Consider the following 12,121-nt stretch of genomic DNA (forward strand, 5'->3'; position numbering starts at 1 on the left):
CCAGCGCTCCCTTGGCCATCACTTGGGCTGCCAGGGTAGCCTCCTGGGCCTTGGGAAACCTGGAGTGTCGGCTGGGGGAGAGCTGCAATCCCAGTGCGGCTTATAGGTGTTAGAAATGTGGGGCTTGGTCTCGGAAATCAACAACTGACGTTAGGGGCTGGCAGATTTTAAGAGATCTACAATGTTTTTATTTATGGATTTTATGTCTGTGTAAGCATCATCTCATTTTGACATTGCTTTAATGGGTTTGTTATTATGTGCACTTTTAAATTTTGTTGTCACACTAATTTATTGCTGTTTCTGGCAAGGCAATAACACACTTACTCCCTTCCCCATTCTCTCTTTGGCTGTTTTGGCTTATGAGGGGGAGTCCTCTCTCATGACCTTCTGCTTCAGGAGTAATTGCAAGTGTTGGAGGATGCTTTGCTCTCTGACTCAGGCAATTCTGTGAAGGGATCTTAAACCTGGCCCTGTACGAATCCCTCCATGCTGATCTACCAGCCTGGTATTTCTCTCCAAGGTCTTGATCTTTCAAGGAGTCGAGCCACTTGTGAGGTGCTGAGCGATCTTAACCTTCGCTGGGGGACAATGTGCTCTGCAGACCACGGGCTCAGATCTCTCTGTTACTCCTGGGAACAGTTAGCAGAGAGGTGGGGGGGGTCCTCTCTGTTTACAGTAAAGAGGGATCAGAGGACCCCCCCACCTCTCTGCCTCGCTGGGGAATGGTGAGCCCAGGGTCACTCCACAAGCGTCTGCTGGAAGCAGAATGTAATGGTGCAAATGTTCGTGTTAATCAGTGTTCAGAGCTGGAGCAGAGACGCAGGTTGATGCTGGCTTCTGTCACCCTCCATCGCTACAATTTTTGAAAAAGAGGTGAGACAGGGAATAATATGAGCAGGGAAATGCCCTCAGGCTGGTAAGAGCAGAGGGCAGTTAGAAACCCCAGCAGAGAGGAGATTCTGGAAGGACAGCGATGCCCAGGGATGCTGTGGAGACTCCACCCTGGGAGATGCTAAAAGCCTGGCTGGACAAGGCCTGGAGCAACCTGCTTTGATGTGAATTTGAATGTAAGCTCAAAGCAGGTCCTGCTGTGAGTGGGAGTTTGGATCAGAGGGCTCCAGAGGTCCCTTCCTACCTAAAGCATTTCATTACTCCAGGAGGTGTGGGCAACAGCAGCCATAACCCTAAGCAGCCGCTCACTCCGTATTTGCAAGCGCTGAGCGAAGTCACTGGAGCAGCTCCCGAACACTGGTTTTGCCCCCAGGCTGCGCTCAGTCCCCAGCATCTCCCGCAGGAAAGCACAAGAGGGTATTTATAGCACAGAACAGCCCGTCGTCAGCACAGCCCCCCTCGGAGAGCCTGGAAAGGTGCCTGGGAAAAGCACAGCCTGCTCTGAAGCCACCGGTAGGCATGAAATAATGGAGCATTTTGTAAAAAAAGCCTGTGATATTGGGCTCTGACCTCTCACCGGAGCTGTCACCCGCACAGCAGAGCATGGGGTCCCTCCTGCTGGCACTGGTCTGACCAAAAACCCGCAGCGAAGAGTGCAAGCTGTGTGGCGAGACGGACAAGGAGGGTGAGGGCCCTGTGCTGCGCTGTGAGGTCCCAGGAGAGCCGTGGCTGCATGGTGTGAAAGCTCAGCCGAGCAGCGACAGGCAGTGCCCGGGGGTGTCACTTGCGCCTGACGTGCAGGCCAAGCTGGCCAGAGGAGCTGTGCCAGTGACCCGCCAGCCAGGCCAGGCGGACACCTCCCTGTGCGCGTACAAGGCCAGCAGCTGCCCGGGTGGTCCCCTTGGGCATACATGGCGGGGCCGGTGAGTCCAGCACGGGCCCTGGCTGGTGGACCCCCACCAGACACGTGGCCTGCGAAGTTTCTAGCTCAGTACAGGGCAATACAGTCAGAGAAATTTCCTTGAGCTCATGTGAAGCCACTCTTGCTGCTTGCCCTGTCTGCCTGTCTCTTCATGTGATTATTTCCTTTTCTTTTACACTTCAGCAACACGATTTTGAAGCTGGTATTTTCTTGTGGCTGGTTTTTAGCCCTCTGGTAAGCTGTATTGCCCTGTATAGGCGGCTTCAGATGCTCCTCTGAGAGCCCCAATCTCTGCCATCAGTACAGCCTTTTGAAATCTTCTTTTAACAGTCATTCTCATGAAAAAACCTCCGCTTTCCAAAGCTGCATCTTTGGATACTATTTTCTGGGGTTGTCATAGTTTCAAAAGCAAGAGGTTAAGCCGTGTTTGACGTTTGAAAGTGCTGGTCCATGTTTAGGCTATTTTAGGAAAACATTGCAACAGCCCTTGATTACGACAGCTGAGAGCAGGTTCTATTCCTTTCAGAGGGAGCTGAGGTTTCTGTAGCTCCTGTTCAAGATTTACAGAAGCGGAAGACGGATGCTGATGGCCTGGCTTGGCTGAGAGGTGGCCCGTCCGGCTCCCTGGAGTAATGGGGTTGACATCAAAACCATGACTTCGTTTAAAGTCACTGGGGTTGGGATATCTATCGGGTTGGGAACCTATGAGGTTACTAGCCAAGTTTTTCTTCACAGTTGTAAGACCTGGGAACTGCAGTTCTCAACCACAAAATTCCCAGACCTGTGGCTTCAAGAAAAACAAAAAGCCACAAAAAAACCCAAATCCTGGACTTCTAGTAAAATCACCATAACTAACAACAATGATTCTGCTGTAGTTACTGTCAGTGACAGTGCTAAAAGCACATCTGGAACCAAAACTGAGGAGTTTAATTTTAAAAAGTGAAGAATAGCCCATAGAAATGAGTGTACATGGCACCTGTGTGGAGTTCAGTATATTAAAAGAAATGGTTTCTTATTTAGGTACATAAATAAATATTTAAGAGTATTACTTTAGGTTTTTGGGTCCAGATTCAGGCTCAGTGAAATCCAGGTCTAGGTGCCCTCTCTATCTCCTGTACGGGCACCTCTGAACTCCCAGGCCCAGGCGATACTCACTGGGCATTACAGCAGACAAATGGGCTAAGACAGAGCTTGGGCTCACTAGATTTCGGAGCCTGGAGAACTGTGAGTGGCAGAAGAGGCTTTTAAACTTCTTTCTAATGCACCCTGTGGCCACGCTGTCCAAGCACAGTGTTTGAGCACTGTGGTACACGTGCTGGGGAGCACAAGCATGACATGCTGTGTGGGCTTCAGCAACCAGCACCTTCTTAGCGACAAAACTCATGCCTGAAAACAAAAGGGTCTCTCTGGGGCAAATGGTGGCAGCTGCTATTGTCTATGGCTTCCCTTGGTCCTGAGGCCGTGTTGTTCCTAAGGTTACCCCAGGTATGGACCAGTACTCCTGGCTCCCGTAAGGTCTGCAGAACTTGGTAGGCAATGGTTGGTATATATTTATTCTCAAAGAACCTCTAAAGTAATTTCCAGTGACGTGCTCTCTGGATAACTACTTTATTTTTAGTTTAATTTTAGTTTTAATTCCTAGTCTCTTTGTCTTCCTTCCTCTCACCCACTCCCCTCTTCCCCTCACCCCTGCCCGTCCCCAGCCCTGTTAATGAATACTTCAGATACGCACCAATAATGTCATGTTAGGGAGTTATGGTTACTGCAGTATAAGGAATAGAAACGTTTGGGAAAGCTACACCAAGAAAATACATATTCAATGTGTCTGAAATAGATCTGAGATCTGTCTTCAGTTTCCTCAGAGACCACATACTTTTGCTTTTATCTAGAAGGCACTAAGAAAAAGAATTAAGCTGTTTCTATAAGCTGATGTTTTCATTGGCTATAGCTGCACACCCTTATTCTGCGCTAAACAAAGTCTCGGCTGCGCCTTGGCAACATATTCAACAGCGTTGTGTTTGGTTTGCGAAAGAGCAATTTGCTTTCCATATCTGGACAACTGATGTCTGAAACACAGCATCCTTTTTGCAAGGAGGAGCTCTCCCTCTATCTTCACCATAGCTTGAAGGGTGCTTGCTCTGGCTGCACTTCCCAGGCCCACTGGTGCTCGCTTGTTGAACAAGCACATTTGAACTTCCCCTTCCCTTTCCCGTTCCTGCCTGGCTCGGTGCAGTTCCTATAATGTTTTGCCCTGAGGAGGATGAATGACCCACTGGGGGTGTTTATGCTTCTCTCTTGTTCCCACAGTATAACCTTGTGTGCGGCAATGCCTGGATGCTGGATGTCTCACAGGCTATCCTCAATCTGGGGTTTCTGGCCGGTGCATTCACCCTGGGCTATGCTGCAGACAGGTACTGTATAAGCACTGCCGTCCTTTGACTTTTTCGGAGGTGAAATCACTTGTAGTGTCACCTGCAATAACCATGCGTCAACATTTGGAGGTTTAATTCACTTTGGATAAACATCTCCAGCCTGGGTTAATGAAACCCAGCCAATGTAATCTTCGCTTCCTTTTGGGCTGGAAAATTCACGCGAACGTACTTACTGATCCTGTTTGGACGTTAAAATGTCATGAAAAGAGCTTTTCTTGTGATTTCTAATGTTTTCTGTGCACATCTGGACTCAGGAAGGGCAGAAGGGCACAGAAATTAAAAGGAAGCATTCAGAAGAGTTTTATGGACTGGTGTTTACTGGAGGATGTTTAATAGGCATCATTGATGAAGAAAGCAGCTACTCAAAGAAAGAAGGCAGGCACTCAGTGTAGTAACTCTCTCCATTCACAGGCTGGACTCATACACTTAACCACCGAGGTCATAGCTCCCTCCAGCCAGTCCTCAACTGTATTAGAGCTGGATGAATACCAAGGAAAAGATGTGGGTGATATTCAAGCTTGAGCAGCCAACCTGCTCTGGAACGGGGAGCTCCCATAAGCTCTACCTTGCTCTTGGAGTAAAGGAAGGAGCCTGGTTTGTGCTTTGTGCTGATAATTGACAGTAGTCAACCTATGTGTTGTCTGAGAGCACTATTTCAATGGCAGAGCATATTTCTTCAGTTTACAAAATGCTTGCTTTCTGCCTGTTTTATTTTTCTTTAATATCTGTAATAATAGTATTAATAATTTAAAGTACAATTTCTTCGTAGGCAGGAACACTTACAGAATTATCTGAAATGTCATCTCAGATAACAAATTTTGAGCTAGCAAACAAAAGTACTTTCAAGGAAAACATCATCTTTCCAAGGGATATAGTAATAAGGGAAAAAGTAAGGTGGAAAAGATATGCTGTGGCACTGACTGACCTAAGTTATCTCTGCTCAGTGTCTGGCTGGGCAGTTGTGATACTAGCACCTTAAGACTGTGTAAGAGTAGATATTACAGATGATTATTAAAAGAAAATAATATATCTAGGAGTACTTGTGTATTAAGCATAATGTAACCACTGTACAACTATGATGTTGTACATTGATAGCACTGGGGGAATGTGGTGCAGCCAGACCAGTGGACTTTTGTGTCCTTGAGAGGACCAAAAAGAATCGACCTGGTTGAAAATACCCTGATTTTTGTCCTGTATCAATTCTCCTCATGAAACCTTTTGAACAAAATGAACAAAAACATATTCTCTCAAATACTTTTTGGTAATATAAACAGCTGCATCAGTTTTCACAGTTTCTTCTTCTTAAAACACCAATGGTAACAATGGAGAAGAGATCAAAATGGAAATTCTAGTTGTGTTCCAAGGACATGGCTGCCATGAAACTACAGGGAGGTTTTGTTGGTTTTTTGGAATTACAGCTTACCTTGGGCACGCCTATTAATAAGGATGTTTTTTGCTGGAATATGACACTCGTGAATAGATTAGGCAAACTTTGAAAACCAGTGGTCTGAACCTAAAAAACCACTGGAAAATCACATAAAGTAATTAAAGAAGAAATTACTTTCACAGAGCTGGCTGCAATTACTATTAGGAGACTAATTTGTGAAAAGAGAAATCCCCAACAAAAGTTGCTCTTATTTCATCTGGATCAAAAATCTGAACTGTAACATATAGGCCATAGTTTAGATACAAAAAGACAAACTGTTTTCTAAAATAAAAGGGGGCTTGGTGAGGACATTACCAGTTTTAAAGTTAGTGACATAAAGGCAGTGGTAACTACCACAGGGAAAAGAGTCTCATATCCCAAGGGACAACCCTACAAAGCTTCAGGCAGCCTCCCTTTGGAACAAAGCTAGTCTCAAAAAGGCACTTTCAGATCTACCGTGAAAATGAGATGCCAGGAAAAAAAAAAATCTTTGTGTCTTTTCATGATTTTCACTTTCTTTTCCTTTTTCAACAGATATGGCAGAATCCTCATCTACCTGCTCTCCTGTCTCGGGGTTGGGATATGTGGTATCATAGTGGCATTTGCACCAAACTTCACTGTATTTTTGATCTTCCGTTTTCTCCAAGGTGTGTTTGGCAAGGGAACCTGGATGACATGCTACGTGATCGGTGAGAGCTGTTATCTTCTTTCTTTTCTGGTTAGGTAATGTGAGGGATTTTTGGAGTACAAGAAGTTTGGCTACATCTGCTCTTGATAATATTTTTTTCTTGGGAACAAAGCACTGGCCCTGGCACCAGCAGACAATGAATAACCCAAGTCCATCCTAGCTAATGCTCTTGTCCTCCAAGACAAGGTGCCTGCATGCAAATTGTAACTTGGCATCATCCATGGTCTCGGCTCATCCTTGAACTGAATGTTTGGGGGAGCAGTCACTGGCCTTTGTCCAGACCATGCTAGGGATCTTTCTAGTAGCTAAACAATATGTTTCCTTACCTGGCAGTATCTGCTAATTTACTGGTGTAGAGATGGCTTCTGACAACGGCAGCAAGTACAAACTTTTTCTGATATTCAGTGCTGATATAGGATGGGAATGACCATCAGTGTACATGCCTGCCTGACCTCATAGAATCCCATGGAGAAGAGTGAGGAAGAAGTAACACGAGGGCAAATTAACAAGAGTGATGTGTCCTTCAGAACTATCTAGGCTCTCCTTTCATACCCATCACTGTGGTACTCGAATATGCCTGTGAGCAGCTGGCCATAGGCAATTCAGTAGCAATGCAACACTTTATGTTGATGTTATCTCCGGACTTTTATGGATGTCTCATCTATAGACTCCAATGGGGAGGGACTATCATAAATCATTAAGAGGTGGAGGAGCAGAATGTGTGTATATAAAGGTTTTCTTATTGCATAGAAGATCACCAAGATGATCAAAACCTAAAGAGCAAGTCCCAAATAAAACAGATATACAAACAGGGACATGATTAATTTTGGCAGAGTCTGAACATCTTCCACAGATGCTTAGAGGCATTAACTGCTTTTCCTCACTAGGAAGACAGACACTTGGATACCTTCTTTTCATTCTTTAGCTGGGAGGCTTTGCTTAGTGCCAGGCTGGACACCAGGGTCCTTATTAGGATTATTATTTCCTGAAAAAGGAAAAGGAAGGGAAGCTGTTTTATAGATAGCATCAAAACAACAGGGATCCAGACCCTTTTATAGGTTATCGTCATGGCCCAGCAATGAAGCTCCTTGCATAGCAAGCTTACTTTTCATGAGAAAATGGTATTGTTGTGGCATCTTGAATGACTGCCAGGTTCAGAAAGGGAAACCCTTCTCTAGAGCATGAAATAGCATGACATTGAGGAAAGCATCCTACTAGAGATGAGACATCAGACTTACTGAAAAAGAAAATCAGCCATTCAGTAATCATAGAGTCATAAAATCATAGAACAGTTTGGGTTGCAAGGGACCTTTAGAGGTCATCTAGTCCAACCCCCCCCTTCAATGAGCAGGGACATTTTCAACTAGACCAGGTTGCTCAGAGCCCCATCCAACCTGACCTGGAATGTTTCCAGGGATGGGGCATCTACCACCTCTCTGGGCAACCTGTGCCAGTGCTTCACCACCATCGTCGGGAAAAAGTTCTTCCTTATATCTAGTTGAAATCTACCCTCTTTTAGTTTAAAACCATTACCCCCTTTGTCCTATTGCAACCTGCTAAAAAGTCTGTCCCCATCTTTCCTATAGGCCCCCTTTAAGTACTGGAAGGCTGCAATAAGGTCTCCCTGGAGCCTTCTCCTCTGGGCTGAACAGCCCCAACTCTCTCAGCCTTTCTTCATAGGAGAGGTGTTCCATCCCTCCGATAATTTTTGTGGCCCTCCTCTGGACCTGCTCCAATAGAACCTTTGGAACCACAACAGGCTGTCCCAAGAACTTCTCTTTGCTCTTATATACAACCCAGCTCTTCCAGGGCCAGCGCTGAGCAACCTTGGGGCAACAGGGTTGCCCCTGAGGCATGCAGATGTCATGAATAGTCAATAAAAACAGTAATGGTGTCATATGTCATATCTCTCTGCGTTGTGGGTTGAAATAAATCACTGCGACTTGTAAAATTGTGTCTCCTTTAGTAAAATTTAAAAAAGAAAAAGAAGTGTTTTCTGTGTATTATAAACCAAAGTAGACACCTCTGCTTTTACTCTGAAGGCTAGGTAGTGGTGACAGTTTTGAAACAAATGAGACACTTATTCGTGTATTGCTTATCTCAACTATGGATCTCATGGCCATGTGATATTTCCTGAAATATGGGCTTACATGGGTTTCATAAGTGATTAGACACCTTCACAAAATAAAAAATACACCAAAGGATTAAAAAAACCAAACCAACAAAGGCTATGTTTGTTCTAGTATATAAAACAAACTGTGGACTATACCTTAGTCCTCAGAGCAACCAGCATGGTAGCATGGTATGGCTAAATTCTCTTCCCCACAGACACCTTGTCCACATTGCCTGCTGGCAGCATCCCTGCTTGGAGTATTCTCTACTCTGGGACATGGGCCAAAACTGTGCCAGGGAGAGTGTTAACAATTTACCACTAAGCATGGTCATGATGACATCTCAAACCTCTGTTCTGGCCCTATTTAGTTCATTAGTAAACATGCAGTCAGAAACCCCTCTAGCTGAAGAACAGTGGGTGAATTGATGAGGAGGTGTCACCTGTGCTTGCCCTGGACAGCCTCGGTGACATACTTACACGGCTGGGCTAGACAGTCTTGTGACCTGATACAATACTATCCTTCCTTATGTTACACCACTAACAATTTTCTTTGGAGTTAGGTTTGTTTCTGTGTTGTTTATTTTGGCTTTCTCTCTGCTCAGTGACAGAGATTGTTGGTTCTGACCAGCGGATCATTGGGATTGCGATTCAGATGTTCTTCACCCTGGGAATTATGATCCTCCCTGGAATTGCGTACTTGGTTCCCACCTGGCAGGGGATCCAGCTGGCCATTTCACTGCCCAACTTCCTCTTCCTGCTCTACTACTGGTAACATCGCAGTCATTGCTCTTGTCATTATTGCTATTGCTATTTGAGCACCCTGAGACTCCTGCTGTGGTCCCAAGTCTCCAGTGTGAAAGATGTTGTAGGTTAGGATGAAGATTTTTGCATATTGTTGATTTGGCATTTTTAATTCTTTTTAGTGAATCACAGACATACATTTCCTTTTTCTGCTGTGGATTTGCCTCTCATCAGCTACAGCTGGCCCTTCGCAGAGCCCTGCTCTGCTCCTGCTTCACCTGGGGCTGGCTGTTTATCTGCTTAACTTGACGAAAGTCTGCTTTTCCCATCAGCCATGGGACCCCACTTTTACCTCTACTTACGTACTCAGTTCAACCCTGAACTTGCCTTACAGGTCCCATGAGTTGGGCAGTATAGCTAATGAGAAAGCAGAGCACTATGCTGTGGTGCACATCTGTCCCAGTGGAGAGCAGCTAACCTGTGGGCTGGATCCAGAGAAACTAATCCCCATATTCTCTTCCTATACATTGTTTCCTTAAACATTGCCTGTTGTGAACTTTTAAATTGCAACTCATCTTAACCCTAGGCTAGCAGAAACTGAAATACCAATCAGTAGCATTGCTTTGTATTCAGTTTATAAAATATGTATACATTTGAGTGTGTGTGTGCCTATCTTATAATGATACAGCTAGAAGTTTCCTGATCTGCCTGTACTTGGTACTACATGGGTTTAGTGTCAACTTTGGTTGTTCCTCGCTGTTCTACAGCCACCTGGTTTGCTTGTTGGTCATCATACTTTTGACATCCATTGTGCAGATGCAATAGTTAGTTAGATTTCTTTTTTTTCAGCTTTGCAGAGTATCGGTACAGTCTATTTTCTTCTTTCTTCCCCACAAGAATCAGATATTTTATGGGAGACTGGCTGGAAAAGCAGTCCATAAAAGAGTTTCTGTATCCCGAAGACTGAAAAATCAGTGTGTTGTATATTAACACAGGCAAAAGGCAAAGGGCTTTGGTTTACTTATTATGCTAAAGGGAAAACCCCCTATTTATGGCTTCTGTGTTCTTACAGGATGGTTCCCGAATCTCCACGTTGGCTCCTGACACGCAAAAAGGGAGAGAAGGCATTAAAAATCATGCACAACATTGCAAAACACAATGGGAAATATCTTTCACCACATTACTCAGAGGTACTGTCATCAATTTGAGCTAGAGGTTTTTTCCTAAATTTCTTCATCTTTTGGAGGTTCAGTTGTGTTAAAATGCCTTCTCTTTATGTGATGGGAAACGCTCTTGAAGTGTCACACCAGAACAAGATTGTCAGTCCCATACCAACTTTATTAATTGCAAGAGGTTAGAAGTGAACTGGCAAGAAAAATATGGGCTGATAGAAGAAGTTTGCAAAACAATGTATCAGGCTTTTCACTGGCAACACTCCTACTTTAAAAACTTGTGAGAAATATCAGAAACTAGGCTGAGGGCCAATGGTATTTCACAGCAGCTGCCATTTTAGTTGACAGAGGGAGTGGGGACAGCAGGATACACTTCACTGGCTCCTTTGCTAGAACTTCTTTTTTCAACTCAAAGAGAAGATGACATAGAAAATTGGAATTTAAGTATAAATTTGCTTCTATAACAACAGGGGGGAAATATGCTCCAAAGTTCAAAATAGGGGAAGCACTGTCTCAGATCACTATTTACAAAATAAGACAACATATATTAGAATTACTGTCCTTTGGCAAGTGGTCTTGATGGAACTGAAAGGACTGATGTTTTTCAAATGACACTGTTGTGTCACTGTAGTGTTTGCCTTGTTCTGTGCTGGGTAGCATTGTCTGGCTCTCAGACCATGTTTACCAGCGCATTGCCCTTATGGTTCAGTGACGACAACAGATGTGGACAAGGTTCTTGGTCTGTAACCAACCAGGTCTGGAGCCTAAATGCTAGCTATAGTAATGTTAGAAATCATTATTTGAACTAAGGAAAACACCTGCAAATTTTTAGGACACAGCAGCCCACGGTGGCATACTGAATCCACTACAAGTATTTCAGAAAGAATTGGGATTTTCTTATAGAAAAGAAATGACCTGCATAAAAAGTCCATCTATCAGTACACAGTAGTATGCCTACATACTTGCATATGCATATACATTCATTTGAATACATATACAGAGTTATCATGTGTGATTTTTAACTAAATTTTCACTGAGATTAAAGGCAAAGACTTTGGGATGGCTGTGTTTGGAGGAGACTGATGTGTCCCATCCTGTCAGGAAGGGATGCATGTGCTTTGTAACAGGTAGTCGGCAACCTTGGTTCCCACAGCTTTGTATCTTACCGAGGTCTTTCTCATTGCTCTTCTTAAGCAAGGGAGAACCTGACAATTTAGCCCAGTTTAGCCAAAGAAGTGGGATTGTTTCACCAAAATCCTAGAATATAATTCTGGATTAAATCCAAGCAGTAATTATTGGCACTCTTCTGAAACACCAGATAGCTGTTCCTAAATCCATAGGATTTTATTTACCCGGTGAGAAACAGGGTCCATAAGTCATCCATCCAGCCTAAGGAGCTCTGCTTATTCAGGACCATTCCTGCAATAAATATAGACCTTGCGTAAAGTGCACATAAGACGAATATGGCAACAGAAGAAGTATAGAAATGACCGGTTGATTTATACCAATATTCCATTACCTTTCTACTGCATTAAGTGTATGTTAATGACAATTAATGACAGTCCTGGCAAGTTAAAGTTCACACAACAGGTTCCATAGAGAAGCTGGGCCCTAACCTATACTATGCCTCTTAGGATATATGACTCTGGACTAATGATTTTGTAAAGTCAAATCGAGACCTATCAGCAGAGATGAGTATGCTGAAATATACCTTTCCATAGCCAGCTGCTTTATTC

At 44.1% G+C, this 12,121-nt stretch overlaps 1 protein-coding gene across 1 annotated transcript in view; it reads left to right on the plus strand.

Annotated features, from left to right (window-relative positions):
* Positions 1-10,403, plus strand: part of SLC22A3 (solute carrier family 22 (organic cation transporter), member 3) — a gene marked incomplete at its 3' end in the record, with an annotated part of 19,347 nt that extends 8,944 nt beyond the window's left edge. The window contains exons 2-5 of the mRNA XM_010286619.1: positions 4,121-4,224; positions 6,206-6,360; positions 9,075-9,240; positions 10,286-10,403. Of these exons, the coding sequence (XP_010284921.1) occupies positions 4,121-4,224; positions 6,206-6,360; positions 9,075-9,240; positions 10,286-10,403 (543 nt within the window). The remainder of the gene's footprint in view (positions 1-4,120; positions 4,225-6,205; positions 6,361-9,074; positions 9,241-10,285) is intronic.
* Positions 10,404-12,121: the final 1,718 nt, after the last annotated feature.

This window comes from Phaethon lepturus, unplaced genomic scaffold (assembly GCF_000687285.1).
Source record: "Phaethon lepturus isolate BGI_N335 unplaced genomic scaffold, ASM68728v1 scaffold46464, whole genome shotgun sequence".
NCBI lineage: Eukaryota > Metazoa > Chordata > Aves > Phaethontiformes > Phaethontidae > Phaethon > Phaethon lepturus.